Genomic DNA, 17,995 nt, shown 5'->3' on the forward strand with positions numbered 1-17,995 from the left:
TTTGTGGTGGAACCGGTTATGCTAAGCCAAAACCAAAGAGGACACACATTCTGTTAAAATATGACCAAGCAGCTATCTTTCACACTTTTTATTTTAGAGTAAACATGAAAAATAAGGGGAGGTGGGAAATTTAGGATATAATGAGATATATGTCAATTAAAAACACTGAGAGAACATTAGAGTGTGAAAGGCAAGTTAGAAATTATTTATTTATATATCAGATTTAGTAACCACCCACCTTACTCACAGAGCAACATGCAAGTTATTTAGTTCAACAATTCTCTCTCTCAATACTTGTTCACTATCTTTATCCTCCTTTAGTAAATAAAACCAGACTTTGTAAACTTTCAGTGGTTATTTCTAACCTCCTTTTCTTCTTCTTTTTCTTGACAATAGCAATGGAACAGGAATCTTTTTTGCTGTTCTCTTCACACATCATCGTTTCCTGGTCAGTGGCATCCAGTACACTTTCCTCCATTTCCAGTCCACCTGGAAAGAAGTCAAGTTCAGACACAGCCTTCTCACCCAACTCTTGTTTCTCTTTGTGAAATACATATTTTTGTTTCTCATCTGCTATCCTCATTCTGTCAGAAAAAGAAAGCAAATTTCATCTATCATTTGTGAATATTAATGTACACCAATTTGTGAGTCTGAGCATTTATTTACTAAATAACTTAGAAAAGGAAATAACCTGCACTCTCTCTTTGCTACAGTTATTAATTGGATCAATTTCTCCAAGTATATTTTTGTTACAAGGGCTACCATCACTGCTAAAGGAAAAAAAAACTTTTTAAATTTTCAATCTCTTTATTAACGAACCTCTGGTTATTATGAATTCAACCCATTGTGTACATCCAAAATTTTAAGTATCCAGCTTTAAGAATAGTTTCTTTCGCAACTTATCCCTTCTTAAATTTTGGAATACAATGATATACCTCAAATGAACATGTTCCCTTATTGAATACAATCTCACTGCTGATATCCGATAAGCAGAATAAGAGAACGTTATTTGAAACTAGAATCTAAAAGGCTCAAGTATGCAGAATTCAAGGGAAAGTTATGATACAAGAAATATTTATATGAGGAGTCATATTTCCACAAAAGGGAAATTAAAGCCCATCAAATATATTACGTCATACTACCTAAAGTTAGACCCTTTGAATTAAATATAGGATGCAAGGTAGTTAATACTAACACTAACTTTCACTAACACTAACTTTCTAATAAATATTTGAATAATAAAATTGAAGGAAAAAAATCAGAAAAAAATATAATAAATATATATACACGTACAATATCACCTTATCTATTAAGAAACTATATTAATATGCATACAGAGATATCTCAAATGACCTTTATGTAGGAGCAATGGGATTTGCTTTAGATGAGAATCCAATACTTATTTAACCCCACCCCCCACCCCGTCTCTTGCAGGAAAGCTTCCAGATTAGACTATTGTTGGGTATTTCCTCTACCTCTTTAAAGGTTTTCCCATATCGGTAAACATTCCAGACAATATTCTTAGGTATTAGAATGACAAAATCACAGTGCACTCTTTTATATTTCCATTCCCTCCTTGGCTCAGCTAAAATTATTTCTAAATAGTCATATGCAGAATGGAATCCAAGGCAAACATTTGCTTAACTGAAAGCAAATGCCAGTGAAATCAGGATAACTTTGAGAGGGCATTTAGAAAAGTCAGCAAAAAAATGTATGTATATCTGCATGTATATCTTATTGCATATAGTGAGGATATTGTTAAAGAATAAGTGGTACACTAATTTGGATTTCCAAAACCTTAACATTTTTAACACTTAAGAATGTATTATTCTATTTATTTTTAAAAAGAGAAAAATACTTTGTATTTAGTTCTGGGGCTTTCTTTAGTATATTAAATTGTTATATTTATTAAACTAACCTGATTCTCTGGATCCAATCCTTAGAATGATTTTTAGTCTCGTCCCAGATCTGTTCATAATTGCAGGAGTATGTTGCGGTTGTCATCTTGATGTTTCTAAGCAGAATAAAAAATCAAACACAGTGCAGTGCAGTGCATTGCAGTGCAATCTGATAAGAGGGTAACTATACTTTAAATACTTGGTGTGTTTAACTGCAGATTATAACCCCAGCAGAGTCTTGAATAAATCAAAAGTTATTTCAGAGTGGTCTGTTATGGCAATGAATCAGTTCTTCTGTCACTAGGGAATGGTTTGTTTGTTTCATTCACAGTTGTCTGGGCATGTCTTTCTATGTATATGTACACAATTGCAAATGATAAAAGTGTGGAGAGTTTTTTTAAACCACGACTCTCGAAGTATATTATTCTTTAGAAGAATTATGTTTTTAATTTAAAAATTAAGTGTATTCATTATTTTTTGTAGTAGGGTTTCTACAACTGCTGTTATATTAGAAAAATAAATGCATGAAAGTTAAAATAACAATAAAAAATTCTACATATTCAACATTCATTAATACAATACAACTCAAAACAATACAATTCAAAACATGGCATTGTACTTATTTTCTTTTTAAGAAGAGTGGCTTTGATTCTCATTTTCATATATATGTGTGTGTGTGTGTGTGTGTGTGTGTGCGTGTGTGTTTGTGTGTGTGTGTTTTTATTTGTGCTGGTAAATAGACTAGTATAGATCTATTTCAAGCTATTTTAGCTCTCATGAGCTAGGCATACCCTTACTGGGATTTGAACCTGGGCTATATTACATAGTAGGCAGACTTTTTAGCCATTAGGCCACAGGCTCTTATCCGTTATCAGCAAAGCCAGGGTGAAAGGTATCTATTAGATTTTTACAACCCCTGGTAATATCTGCTGATAACGGATAAGAGCCTGTGACCTAATGGCTAAGAAGTCTGCCTAGTATGTAATATAGCCCAGCTTCAAATCCCAGTAAGGGTATGGCTAGCTGATGAGAGCTAAAATAGCTTGAAATAGATCTATACTAGTCTCCCTTTATTTATTTATCAGCACAAGTAAAAAAAACACAAATATAACAAAGGCAACAGTAAAAAACATTGGGTTTCTGTCGTGATGGACTCTTGTGACGAGCCGATTGACAGATGATGGAAGCAGTTAGCTTCCTCCCATAATTGGGGCTTACCAGGGGTTGTAAAAATCTAATATACACACACACACACACACACACACACACACACACACACCCTTACTGGTATGGCTAGCTGATGAGAGCTAAATAGCTTATCAGCACAAATACAACACATATGTAAAAGGCAACAGTAAAAATATTGGGTTTCTGTCTGGATGGTCTCTTGTGACGAGTCGATGGACAGAGAATGGAAGTAATAACCTTCCTCCCAAATTTGGGTATACCGGGGGTTGTAAAATATATATATATATATACATACATATATACATACATATATATATATATATATATATATATATATATATATATATATATATATATATATATATATATATATACATACATACACATACATACATACATACATACATACATACATATATATATACATACATACATACATACATACATACATACATACGGCAACAGCAACTTACAAAAAGCACAATGGGATTTTGATTATTAAACTTTCACATTGTGCCATTTCCTTGTAGTTTCTTTAAGCTGATTACACACTGGCAAATAAAAATGATTTTGGATAATTGTTGTAACCAAATGTACATTGATATACCCATATTAAAGGGATAACATGGCACACTAGCAGAGCTCAGGTATGATGGGGTGCATCTAAGAAGCTCTCATCTACAAAACAAATTTAGGTTTTTGAGAAGGCTGTAGAATTTCAGTTAGAGAGCCCTACAATACATGGATTACCTGATCTAAAGCAATTAATTTTATTTGTGGATGACTTCTAACAAGATCAGGATAGAAGAAATGTGACTTGGCTAGTATTGCTTGCCCACTTTGCAGCCATTGACACCATTAGATCTGCTACTGTAGATTATTTTGGTATCTGTTTTTTCAGAATGTATGATCAAACGTGTGCCTGCATCAAGAGAGGGAGGATTTGGTCCCTTCAGAGCTTTTTCAGAAAAAACTGCTGTCCCGAGCTGGATGAGGGAAGAGGGAAATGGTTCAGTGTAACTACATCCTAGAATCTATCAGGAAATATCTAATATCTTAGAAAGTTGTAGCTAAAGTGGGGCAAGATTCTAGCAGGTGTAAGCAAAACTGGACTCAGTTAGATCTCAGAGTCTAGTCTCTGGGCTAACACCAATCTAGTGGTGCACATTCCATAATAGAATGTCATCAACAGTTTCCTGCCCTCTTCTGTACAAACAATATTCTCCAAGAAATTTGAATGGTCCTCCCTATTTTTTTAGGCGTTCCAAAAGACCTTTGGTTTTTTGAACTTTTGAATATTTGTACAATGTAACTGATGTTCTGGGTATGTATGAATGTTCTGTGTGTGTGTGTGTGTGTGCGTGTGTGTGTGTGTGCCTATGTTTGTGTATGTGCATGTTTGTGTTATGCTGGTTTTAATGTAATATTTTTAAATATATATATATATATATTCACAAAGGCATGCGGCCAGACAACAAAAAGTATATGGCCCTAGTAAATATATAATAAATACATTCTATTCCTTTAACAAAATAAGCCAATGTTGTTCATGCACAAGTTTTAAAGTGAAGTATGCCTATTGTACAAAATCTTATATTTAATTTCATTAGTTTAATGAAAAAAATAATTATGTCACATAGATTCGGGAAATAATAAAAGGGTTTAGTCGGTGTTAGTAGGAGGGCAGAGATCGTCCCCAAGGCCCCTAAAATATGGGGTGCCGCAGGGTTCGGTCTTATCCCCCCTACTATTTAACATTTACATGAAACCGCTGGGAGAGATCATCCGTAGGCACGGGATTAGATACCATCAATATGCGGACGATACTCAATTGTATCTGTCCGCCCCGTGCCAAATCAATGAAGCGGTTGACGTAATGGACCGGGGACTCGAAGCCGTCATGGACTGGATGAGGATTAACAAGCTTGTGCTCAACCCAGAAAAGACCGAGTGGCTGTTGTGTTTTCCTCCCAAAAATTCGGCCATTAATCCAACACTCAGGCTGGGGGGTCAAATTCTACACCCCTCAGAGAGGGTTCGCAACTTGGGAGTCCTCCTGGATCCACAGCTGTCATTCGACCATCATATAGCAGCTGTGACCAGGGGGGCATTCGCCCAGGTACGCCTGGTGCGCCAGTTGCGACCCTACCTGAACCGGGAGGCTCTCACAACAGTCACTCGGGCCCTCGTGATCTCTAGGCTGGAATACTGCAATGTGCTCTACATGGGGCTGCCCTTGAGGAACATCCGGCGACTTCAGCTAGTACAGAACGCAGCCGCGCGAGTGATCGCGGGTGCACCCCGATTCACCCGCATTACACCTATCCTCCGCGAGCTGCGCTGGCTACCTGTCGATCTCCGGATGCGCTTCAAGGTGCTATTGACCACCCATAAAGCCCTACATGGCAGTGGATCTGGATACTTGAGAGACCGCCTTCTGCCAATTACCTCCCTACGGCCTATAAGATCTCATAGGTTGGGCCTCCTCCGCATCCCATCGGCCAGCCAATGTCGGCTGGCAACCACAAGGAGGAGGGCCTTCTCAGTAGCGGCCCCGACCCTTTGGAACGAACTCCCCGTAGAGATCCGTACCCTCACCACCGTCCAGGCCTTCCGCACAGCCTTGAAGAACTGGCTCGCCCGTCAGGCCTGGGGATAAGGACCATTACCCCGCCCGAATGTTGTATGCATGTTGCGTATTATTTTATTATGTGTTGTCGTCTTAGTACTGTATTGTATTGTATTCCCCTCTCCCTGGTTTCTGTGAGCCGCCCTGAGTCCCCTCAGGGAAAAGGGCGGCCTACAAATAAAAATCAATTCCAATTCCAATTCCAATTTATCTTTCATGAGGTATCATCCATGTGCAATTGTCAAAAAAAAACAAAACGGAGAATAGTTTCCCCAGCTACTTTATATTTATAAATTTTCCCATACATCACCAGAACCTAAAGTAATTATTTTAAAACTATAGTTAACTATAGTTACCCGTACAATTAGGTAAATGATTTCAGGACAGCAACAGTGGTAACAATGTTGCTTCTGGATATAGTATCAGCCACCTCTTTTTTTCTGTTACTGTGGCTAATGAGTTTTCCTTATGTCCTTCTTTTAAAAAAAAAGAAAGTCACTGTAATTAACTGAGTTTAACAAAATCGATGCTGAATGCGAATAGATTTAGGAAATTAAAAAGAATATTTTAAAAAGTTATGAAACTATATTTGGAAAAAAGAATGAACATGAGTTGGTAATATGAACAGAATAAATAATATAAAGGGAGATTTAATCCAGGTTGCTAAGGAGCTTTGAAGAGCAGTGTTTACACAATAAGCTTTGATTAACTGAAATACAGTTTGTTGAATTAATCTAATTCCTAGCATTTGCATAATGTCTTAAATCATAAACCATCCATGTGAGAAGGCTGTGTGTAGGCTAGGCTAAAATGTGTTTTGCAAAGTCAGTGTGAGCCTGCTAAAGAGACTGTTTGGAAAGGATACAATTCCAACCTAAGTAAAAAGAAATATGTGAATTAGAGACAAAAAAGGTGGCATATTTGCTGTATGTGGAAAACTGTATGAAGAGAATGTGCCTTGTTTTAAAAAGATGCCAAATAAATATAAGCAAAAACCAAACTCTCTTGGTAGGCAGTAAGTACCTTTGCTTTCAGGATCAAAGAGAGTGGAAATGGAGAAGGGAAAGAGGCGAAGGCTTAGACCTGCATTGCCTCCATTCTCCTTAGCTCTGGGATGGGAGAGAACCCATCTTTCATCACTTGCAACTAGCTTAGTCAAAAATCGCATTGTCTGAAAAGAGTGAACATTTGTGTTACCCAAGACTAGCGGGGGAAGGCGGGGGGATTGTTTACTACTGTTTGGAGAGCGTGAGAAACGAATGAACTCACTGCTGAGTACCTGTGCATACTACGGATTTCCTACTTAGCACTTCGTGAATGCATATTTGAATTCATTACAACCTAAGCCAGGGTCTGAAAGCAAATAAAGCAGCCAACATCCATAACTGCACGCTCCCCCCCCCGCCAATTAAAAGATGCCAAAATCGGGTTGGGTTTTGGGGAGGGGGGCGACGGAATGCAAAGGGTCTGGCTCTGTAAAGGGGCGTGGCCTCCAGATCCACTTTTGTATCGCCCCATTTTTATGCGTCCCTCTTTCCACCATCCTTTCGCCTTTCCCGCAACTCAACCCAATTTGTACCGATCCCAGCCGTCAGCAATGGAACTTATTACTTGTCGTCTGCTGCAAGTCAATCGGAAGATTAACTGAATCCGAGACCCGAAAAACTCCTTCTGCTTAAATTCATTGGAAAGGAACAAAACATCCCGCTTTCTCATTGGTCCAGATGAAATCCCGGGATGCCTTTCTTTCTTTGTTTTAATTAGGTGACATCAAAGAGGAAATGCGGACGTGAAGAGAAAGGCTGGAGCAGAGGATGGTTGTCATGGAGAAGATTCGAACAGCTGTCGGGAATACAAATCCCGAGAGCAAACGCGGCGGCTGCGCGCGCATTCTATTTCTCGTTTTTTCCTCTTTCCCATCGTTCCCCTAATGATTCAAACCCCTGATTCCAATTCTGTACATGCGTACATGTGGTTCCAACCGAATGTTCCCACGTATTTTCTCCGGTCTATCCTATCGGTGCAGGAAATTAGCGCGAGACGAGCAGTTGCTTTTTCCTTTCCCTTTATCTAATCACAGTTGGAAATGTAACAAATCATGGCTACCGGAGAATTGGCTAATTTAAATATTTGTAAATTCTTAACCTTCCTCCCTCCTTGGGAGACAAGAATTAATTATGATCTGCTGTTGCCATAGATTGGTCTATAGTAATTTTATAGGATTTATCATGGTCTAAAGATTCTTTGGTAATTGATTATGGCGTTTCTGCTCCTTTCCTTAAATAGTGTTACTTTTGCTAAACAGTCTAACAAACCAAATGCTGACATATTTAAACCCAGGTGCAATGCTCAGTAATATTTTTCTTTTCTCTCAATTGTCCATGATACATCCAGCAGGAATTACTTTTATTATGCATGAAAAATGAGCAATTGAATAGTTCTTAACATGAGACCAATTTCTAAAAAACACATGATTGGGAGATGTCAAGAATCAGCATTGTGTTATAAATGCCTTGAATAAATGTTCCTGTTTATTCTTGTTCTCTACTTATTTTGGCATTTGTTTAAAAAAATTAAATCTGAATAATAAAAAAATCTATTAAAAAAATAAAAAAATAAAATCTGGACACTATCATAGTTAAAATCAAATTGTAATGCATCATTGAATCAACATCACAGACATTTCTATGTATTTTTAAAAGTCTTCAAAATGAAGCACATATTTTAAATATATATAGTTTTTTTAAAGCTTTTAAAAAAGCTTTTACTTCATAAAATTATTTGGAAGTAAATAATTGAAATTCAAATTAATTCTAAACAGGAATATTTTACTGTGGATAAAACCCATAATTTAAGATATATCACAATTCAAATTTATTCTAAACATTTATCTATGTTTGTATATCATTTTTGTATCTGTATTAGATACAATATTGTATCAGTTTCCTAATGCTTTCCCAATTTTTCCAAAATTGGCCCATTCCCATGCAGTAGATCACTATGATACTGATCTTTAGATTACAAACTTTGTAAAAACTTAAGTTTGTAAGAGTATAAAAATCTTTAGGAAGATAAAAGAAACTTCATCAAATGGAACTCCCACCCCTGAGATAGTAATAATTTGCCATAAAATGTCTCTGGGTATCTATGGATACATATGCTCTAATTGAAAGTTATGAAAAGTATCAAATTGCCTAAATATTCCCTGAATATGTGTTAATAATCACAATGAAGCATAAAGTCTTAAGCAGCCATTCATAGCATCATTAAAACATGGCTAGGCCTTAACTAACTATAGTTGTGTCAAAACTTCCAGCATGTCAGTTGCCAACAAGATAGTATTGTAATAGGGATTTCCACACCACTCCCTCTAGCGTCAGCCAATGAAATCAAGGCTGGTTGGATATAAAACTGCAAACATTTCCCCTCTGTTTCATACCTTGCTTACGCTTAAACTAGCCATGGGGATTTTACTCAGCCGAATTTACGATTCTTTCTATGGAATGGAGGCTCGTATTCTCCTCCTGGGTCTGGATGCAGCTGGAAAAACAACTCTTCTGTACAAGCTGAAGCTGAAGGAAGCAACTTTCACCATCCCCACTGTGGGCTTCAATGTGGAGACAGTTCAGTCCTTCAACAACGTCACTTTCACCATGTGGGATGTTGGTGGACAAAAGCGCATCCGGGCTCTATGGAAGCACTACCATACCAATACAGATGGGGTGATTTTCATGGTGGATAGTATGGACTATTATCGTTTTGAAGAAGCCAGGCTGGAGTTGGAGTCATTACTGGAGGCTGATGATTTGCGAGGGGTGCCTTTGATGCTGCTAGCCAACAAACAAGATTTGGCTGACGCACGACCTTCCATGGAAGTGGCAGAAAGGATGGGAGTGAGGAAAATATCTGGACGCAAATGGCGTATTCATGGTTGCTCTGCTCTAAGTGGTGTGGGGATCCCTGAGGCTATGGAAAAACTATCCGAGATGGTCAAGGTATATCGCAAAGCTAAGAGGTCCATGTGACTTCAAAATATGAAGAAGATAAGGCTTTAACTTTTTTCTACTTGCAGCAGACACTTGCAAAAAGCCTCTTGAATCCCATTTACTCCTGATTCTCTCCATGGGCCGTATGACATTGGGACTGCTCTTTGAATATAGAGTACACTATAAAACTCTTCTGGACTAAGTAACAATTGGACTTGTAGTTTGCCATTTTCATCCTCCTACTGAACCAAGTTGAGAATGCCAGGACTTGAATAAATGAAACTTTAGTATCAACATTGGAGTTTTGTTTAAAGAAGAGGACAAGTTTATTTTGAATTACTAACATGTTAATTCTGCTGCTTCATTGTGATAATTCTAGTTCTATTAAGAAAGTTGATGCCTTGCTTCATATCATATAAAAACCTATAACAATAAATACATTGCATGTTAAAACTGGTATTTCTTCTTTGGTGGTTGGGTAAAGTGTACTATTCATTCTCCGCTTTTCTTAAACACTGAAGTATTCCAAGCACAGCGCTAAAGTTTGTCTTTGTGGGAGGGAAACTTACCACTCATTATGTATTCCTTTAGTCTCATTTTACTGCTCTTAGTTCATATGCTTTTGGAAGATGCTGATTATTTTGAAGGGGAGAGCTGCATTGTTTCCCTGATAAAAGTTCATAAATCTTTTAGCTTTGAAGACGTCCCAGTTATTTTTTAAAGCACACAAACCACTTTTATGGTTCTATGTGAGCCTAAAACTATCATTACTTTAAGAATTGAATTAGCTTTCATGGGTTCTTTAAAAGATCATCATTTTTTTCAAGACCATATGGAAACCTGAAAAGTTAATTAGAAGGGAGGTGCTGCATTTGTGCAAGGTTCAAAGGTTTTCCCTTAAATATTTTTTGAAGCGTGCATAGCCCTAATAAACAATATATATTAAAAAGACTGATGGTGGCTGATGAACACTGGCTATAATAGAACTATTTCACACACCAGAGGGTTGAAATAGTAAGAGAAGGGCAGAAACTGGAAACAAAGTTAAAAGAAGGATCAGCCTAGAATTCTAGGTAGCCACTAGCAAAATGAGTACAAACCTCTTTAATCATTGGCTCTATCAGGTTAGTTCTGCTGCCTAACTATGATTAACTTAGTTTAATTGGACTTCATGAGGATCTGATCTTTCACACCTGACAATTCAATAATTATGAAGTTTAATAAATTGCGGAGAAAAGTTTCTGGTGCAAAGCATTAGTGATCAAATTATAAAGTTAGTTACTTTTTTATACTTTCATTGTAGTTCATGCTACTCCAGTTCTAAAAGTCACAGAGCATCAGAAAGAAATCTAGATGTGTAGGAAGTTGCTACGTATTATTAAAGCAGCTAGTTTTATGTCTGATGAATTTCTTCCCTATATGGAATTTGGAGGAAGCACTATCTCATGTTGAGAGGCACCTGGGATTCATTCCCGTATCAAGTGATGGGGAGAATTTACATTTGTTGAACATCTGCCTGGGCTCTTGGCTTTAAAGTTCCAATCATTTTAAAGTGTGATTAGTAACACCATCATAGAACAGTGACCGGATCAGTTTTTTGCTGTTTACATAGATGCTAAACGAGCTATATTATAGGGAACTGCAGTTAGTTTGCTTCAAAATGATGATAGATATGCATCTTGGTTTGATGCAAACATCCTGATATTTAATAAAAGCATTTAAGGGGACCATGCTGCATGTTTCATCACTCGTCTCTCTTGAAAAACCTATACAATTTCCTGGCTTGTTTGAAGCATGGATAGAGATTGGAGCCTGTAATGTCAACTATTATCCAAGCTTTCTAAATTAATGAATGTGCAAGATTTTATAAGATCAGTAACTTATCAATGGAGCTTAAATGAATTTGTTTGAGTTCAGTGTTAGCAAGTAACATACCATTTTTGGAAGAGTACTCGCATTTGGGAATGTAGTTTCACTGTTTTGCCATCAAACAGAGCAGATTGATTCTTCAGATTTTTTAGCTTAAAGATCCATGAAAGACAAAGATGGTAGCTGTTCAATTTTGAGCCACCACTTTTTATTTAATGATTCCAGGATGTTTGGCTTATATCATCAAATAAAAGTTATCCCAAGAATATTCAATGATTTTTGGCATAACAGATTAACAGAACTTCTCCATGGTTGTGCATTTTTCTTGCTTCACATACTTAACATCCAGAAGGGGGCGAAAAAGTTTCATTTCTGCAGGCTTAGAACAAAAAGTTATTTGTTTTGTTTTTGCAACTAGTAAATGAACCCTGCTTGTAATGATCGATACACATACTGTTTGAATTCGCACATACACTTAGCATATTTCTTGCACATGAATAGTTAGTGTGATTTAGTATATTGTGTGAACCAAGACTGTTTAATTAATTTATAATTCACTGTATTATTATGGTTTTGGCAACCAAATCAAAGATGTGGTGTCAATTCAACCATTCTCTTTGAAAAAAAGAGTATCCTAAAACAATCTATTCCATAGTTAAATGTAATTGTTGCCTCATTAAAATAATTCAAAAACCCCATTATTATGTATAACTGTAATTAAATACCAGTATATTAAATGTAAGCATCAACTGGAGGTTAGTATTTCTAATTAACACTATGAATTAATAGTGGGAGAAGAAAGGCATGCAGCCAACAGCAAATTTCTCTTTTACTTAAGGTATTTTCTGAGTTTCTAACCTTTGGAAGTTACTCTGGCAATGGACAAGGATACAACCCATCATTGAATGTATCTATTACAAAAATCAGGTAATGGCATAGACACTATGAATTAATAGTGGGAGAAGAAAGGCATGCAGCCAACAGCAAATTTCTCTTTCCTATAGGTTTCTCTTCTCTTTGCAAAAGTGTTTGGGAATTCCCGACCTGTTCTCCTTTCCTACTCCGACCTTTTGAACTCTGGAGATCTTCAAAAGGTAAGTAAACGATCAGTGACGGGTTTGGTGTGGAGAAAACCCAAGCAGTTGTGGGGACCCCAAGTTGTGAGAAGTGGAGCATGGGATATCTCAGTGGGTGGGGAGAGAACTTGGGTGCCAGGAGCAGGTGGACTTGTTCCTGTACTAGGCTCCCATGGTTATCCCCACTCCTCAGGTATCCCATGCACTCTTAAAGACCCACACGTATTTATGGGAACAGCAATGAGGGCTCATTTCAGGGATGAAATCCACTTATCTTTGCTACCGGTTTGATAGCAATGTGAGCACGCGTTCCATGCAGGCACAGAGTGCGCATGCAAAGGTAAGTGAACAGAGGGGGAGGGAGATGTGCTGGGCCAGACGATTTAGATTAGTTAGAAAGCAGCAAATATAAATCATGCTGATCGTCAGAAAAACCTGTTCACCCGAACTGGTAGCAATTTTTTTACTACCGGTCGGGGGAACGGGTAGCATTTTACTACCTGTTCAGGTGAACCGGTCCAAACCGATAGCATTTCACCCTGTCTCATTTACTTAATGTGATTCACTTAATGTCCTCTTGGCTTATAATGGTAATGGATAGCTCCATTATAGTTGTAACACAAGGACTACCTATATTCTTTTTGGTAGGTAGAATGATATATGACAACCCTGCAGAATAGTATCCTTCGGTCTCCTTCGGTATGCTAAGATCCACAGCTTCTGGTGCTATAAGAGCCCAGGTGGCACAGTGGTTAGGGTGCAGTACTGCAGGCCACTTCAGCTGATTGTTATCTGCAGTTCAGTGGTTCTAATTTCACCGGCTCAAGGTTGACTCAGCCTTCCATCTTTCTGAGGTGGGTGAAATGAGGACCCAGACTGTGGGGGCGATATGCTGACTCTGTAAACCGTTTAGAGAGGGCTGAAAGCCCTATGAAGTGGTATGTAAGTCTAACTGCTATTGCTACTGCTATATGATTTTTGGGTGGGGGTAGATTATAAAAGTAATAAATCATTTTCAAATTATCTCATATTTCAGCAATATCAAACTATCAAATTATGAATGTTCTTTTATACTTCAGAGTTTTCAGGTGGAAATAAGTATATAAACACCAGTTTGGTGTAGTGGGGAAGATCGGTTTCCTGAAGAAACCGTCCTTGGATCCAGCTGTTCTTAATAACTATCGTCCAGTCTCCAACCTCCCCTTTGTAGGGAAGGTTGTTGAGAAGGTGGTGGCTCTCCAGCTTCAGCGTACCTTGGAGGAAGCTAACTATCTTGACCCCTTCCAGTCTGGCTTCAGACCCGGTTACAGCACAGAAACCGCTTTGGTCGCATTGACCGATGATCTCTGGAGAGCTAGGGATGGAGGCCATGCTTCCATCCTAGTTCTCCTGGACCTCTCAGCGGCTTTCGATACCATCGACCATGGTATCCTTCTGCGACGACTGCGGGAGATAGGGGTGGGCGGCACTGTTTTGCAGTGGTTCTCCTCCTATCTCTCGGACAGGTCGCAGTCGGTGTTGGTGGGGGGGCAGAGATCGTCCCTGAGGCCCCTAACTTATGGGGTGCCGCAGGGGTCGGTCCTATCCCCCCTACTATTTAACATTTACATGAAACCGCTGGGCGAGATCATCCGAAGGCACGGGATAAAATACCACCAATATGCGGACGATACACAGTTGTATCTGTCCGCCCCGTGCCAACTCAATGAAGCGGTGGACGTGATGAACCGGGGTCTAGAAGCCGTTAAAGACTGGATGAGAGCAAACAAGCTGATACTCAACCCAGACAAGACCGAGTGGCTGTTGTGTTTTCCTCCCAAAAATTTGACCAACATACCATCACTCAGGCTGGGGGGACAAAACTTATACCCCTCAGAAAGGGCCCGCAACTTGGGAGTCCTCCTGGACCCACAGCTGACTTTTGACCACCATCTCTCAGCTGTGACCAGGGGGGCATTTGCCCAGGTTCGCCTGGTGTGCCAGTTGCGGCCCTACCTGAATCGGGATGCCCTCACAACAGTCACTCGAGCCCTTGTGATCTCCAGGCTGGAATACTGTAATGTGCTCTACATGGGGCTGCCCTTGAAGAGCATCCGGAGACTTCAGCTAGTCCAGAATGCGGCCGCGCGAGTGATCGTGGGCGCACCACGGTTCGCCCACATAACACCGATCCTCCGGGAGCTGCACTGGCTACCTGTCGATCTCCGGGTGCACTTCAAGGTCCTACTTACCACCTATAAAGCGCTCCATGGTAGTGGATCTGGCTATTTGAGAGACCGCCTTCTGCCAATTACCTCCCTGCGTCCCATCAGATCGCATAGAGTTGGCCTCCTCCGTATTCCATCCGCCAGTCAGTGCCGACTGGCGACTACTCGGAGGAGAGCCTTCTCTGTTGCGGCTCCGACACTATGGAACAATCTCCCCGTGGAGATTCGTACCCTCACCACCGTCCAGGCCTTCCGCACAGCCCTCAAGAACTGGCTAGCCCATCAGGCCTGGGGATAAGTCTACTTTCGCCCCTCCCGAATGCTGAGTGAATGTTGAGTTTTACTGTTTAATTTATTTTTGTTCACATTTCTTTTGTATTGTCCTACACTCCCTTTCCTTTTTGATTGTAAGCCGCCCTGAGTCCCCTCAGGGAAAAGGGCGGCCTATAAATGTCCAATAAATGAAATGAAATGAAATGAAAAGATGCTGGCCTAGAAATCAGGAACTTGTGAGTTCTAGTCCTTTTATGCCTTAGACATGAAAGTCATCTGGGTAACATTGGGCCAGTCATTCTTTCTTAGACCAATCTACTTCACAGGATTGTTGTTACGAGGAAAATAGGAGGAGAGATGTGACTTATTTAAGTAAACCACCTTGAGATATTTATAAAGCAACAATTATGGGATATGTGTGTTATGTGTCTAATGCAAAATTTGACAATTTATAAGTTTTCATGCATTTTTAAAGTTGTATTTTAAATCATGGGAGGAGCGTAGGGATCCTGTGGCAATATTATGCCTGATATGGTACCTTTGGGTGTTTTTCTGATTAACTTTGGGTTACTGCAGGTGTTTGCAAAAGATGGCTGAGCAAGCTGTATGAGTTCAATGATGGGATACCTCATTGGGTAGCTCTCCATATATTACGAAGGACATCTGCCAGTACAGCAGGCAGCACAACTTCATGTATGCTGGATGTAGTTTAGTCTATTTGGAAGATCACAACTTGTGCTTTATCACCTTGACTATAGAACCATTGCTAAATGCTTTTTTGTATCACAGAAATCCATTTTTGATTTATATCCTCCTTTCACTCAGGAGTTCAAAGTGAAATACGTAGTGCTCCAATTTTTCTCCAGAAAATCCCTATAGAAAATTAGATTGAGAATATCAGACCACCATGGAGCACCTGTTGGGAAGGGTGGACCAGAACTCGGTGTCTGTTCCTAGTCCAACACCTTCACCACCATTTTCTGTGGCTAGATAGGGACAAGAAAATTCAATATAATTCTAATTACTTCTTCAGCTCCATATTCTAGCTCACTGGTCCCCCCAAATTGCACGAAGAACCCCTTTTAATGTCTAAACTTTTGTGGAATCCCATATGACACTAGCAGGACTTTCAGTATCTGTTGACTAAAATAAAACAATAATAAAAACATAGCATGAATTCAATTTTAATTTGAATTCAATTTATTTTTTACTAAACACAATTAAAGCACACAGTCATTGCATAGACAGTGGAAGTTTCCTCACTATACAAAAGTTAATAACTTTGGGTGGAAGGTGCATATTGGTGAGGTTGGTGCTCAGGCAAGACTTAAAAGGAAGTCAGTGGTATATCCTAGAGGTGGAATTCTGCCGGTTGGCCCCGGTTCAGGCAAAGTGGTGGTGGTGATAGGCTCCTCCCAACCACCAAGCCGTCATCACGGACACTCTGTACATGTGCAGAAGCATGCACGCAAGCAAAGCAAGCACACTCGCACACTCTTGGTTCCAAACCGGTAGTGAAAATAAGATTTCATGCCTGGTATAACCTAAGCGGTAAGGTGGGCAGAGTGTCTTACTTATGGAAGAAGAAAACAGAAGTTGGGGTTGTAACAGATGGGATGCATGAGAACCTTGATAGAGTAACAGGAGCTCTTGGGGCAGGGAATACAGAACAAGGGGATATAGAGAGCAGTGGTGATAGTTGTGTTGCTAGTAATGACAAAAAAAAACCTCAGCCATGTGCAGTTCAGGATTACAACTAGGCTGGAAAAATTACTCTTAACCAGCAGGAAGAAGGGAACTGGCCTAAATCAGCTGCGAATCTAATTCCTAAAACAGTTTAGTATTTATCTTCTTCCCTATCCTTCAACCCAGTAAAGTATCTGTGTCAGCAGAAGACCCACGTGGCTTGTTTTATTCTCCATGTTTGATGCATATTGTAGACTCCTTGAGGAGTCTACAATCTTGAAGACCACACCCCCCCTCCGCTCAGAGTTTAGGATTAGTTATTCAACTACTTGCATAATGATAGCAGGATCTGCTTTTCTCTGGAAGAAACTATTTATATTTGGTGTTCCCCAATAAGCTAATTATGTATATTTCCATATCCCATATTATTGTAGATTGGAAATTGCCCAAATGTGATGTGAGAAGGATAGATAAATCAGACCTTTTCCAATCCTGTCACTGTGCTGATTGTGTGTTTGTGTGTGTGTATGGTGTGTAATTTTTTTTAACAGGATGCTGCAGTATTGGCTCTATCATTAGGCAGGCCCTGGGACTACTAACCAGTAGCTATTGCTAAACAATCAGAGCTGGATATGTCAGGAACTGGTCTGCTGCCATTTCATTTGTGTAAATCACTTTATATCTGTGCATGAGGAAAAATTCTACTGCAAATCCATTCCTTTTCGCTATGTGAAACTAGGGAAATAAAATCTTGGCCATTATTTCTGGCAGCAAAATATCGTAAGGCATCTTTATACAGAACATCTGTTACAATCTTTGTGCAGCTCCTGTGGTAGAAATCTCACCAAGGAAGACCAACAATTAGAAAGTATGCAGATAATAATTTTATTTTGGTAAAAGCAGCCAAGTGAGAAGAGAGCCAAAGTAAACTTGCAAGGAACTACAGAACTTTGTCAAAAGAAACAGATGGCACATAGTATAAACAAAAAATATAAAGGAAGAAAATACTTCTACAACTGATAAGACAGGATCTTTAATTGATTTCCAAATGCAAGCAGAGCATTTTTTGGAAATTACCCTAATCCTGTTTTTTTTCTGGTATGTTTAATTATCTGAGTTAACATATTAAGTATTAAAATTGTCTCAGTTTAGAACCAAAAATAAATTTACTAGTAGAGGGTAG

General features: G+C 39.0%; 1 protein-coding gene and 1 long non-coding RNA gene across 2 annotated transcripts; one reads left to right on the forward strand and one right to left on the reverse strand.

The window, feature by feature from the left end:
• Positions 1 to 15: 15 nt before the first annotated feature.
• LOC148046003 (uncharacterized) lies at positions 16 to 7,533 on the reverse strand. Its single transcript, XR_015696441.1, has 3 exons — positions 7,327 to 7,533; positions 1,919 to 2,014; positions 16 to 584 (listed from the first exon to the last, which is right to left on the reverse strand). It is a non-coding gene; the product is annotated as an uncharacterized LOC148046003 (long non-coding RNA).
• Positions 7,534 to 9,176: 1,643 nt separating this feature from the next.
• On the forward strand, positions 9,177 to 10,088 carry LOC106545447 (uncharacterized). Its single transcript, XM_014061999.2, has one exon. The coding sequence runs from the start codon at positions 9,177 to 9,179 to the stop codon at positions 9,738 to 9,740; it is 564 nt and encodes a 187-aa protein (XP_013917474.2). The 3' UTR covers positions 9,741 to 10,088.
• Positions 10,089 to 17,995: the final 7,907 nt, after the last annotated feature.

This window comes from Thamnophis sirtalis, unplaced genomic scaffold (assembly GCF_051295495.1).
Source record: "Thamnophis sirtalis isolate CommonGarterSnake01/CBP01778 unplaced genomic scaffold, rThaSir2_p1.2 scaffold_4, whole genome shotgun sequence".
In the NCBI taxonomy this organism is placed as follows: Eukaryota; Metazoa; Chordata; class Lepidosauria; order Squamata; family Natricidae; genus Thamnophis; species Thamnophis sirtalis.

Coding starts and splice junctions, on each gene's coding strand:
- LOC106545447 (XM_014061999.2), top strand. CDS start 9,177: ATGGGGATTTTACTCAGCCGAATTTACGATTCTTTCTATGGAATGGAG.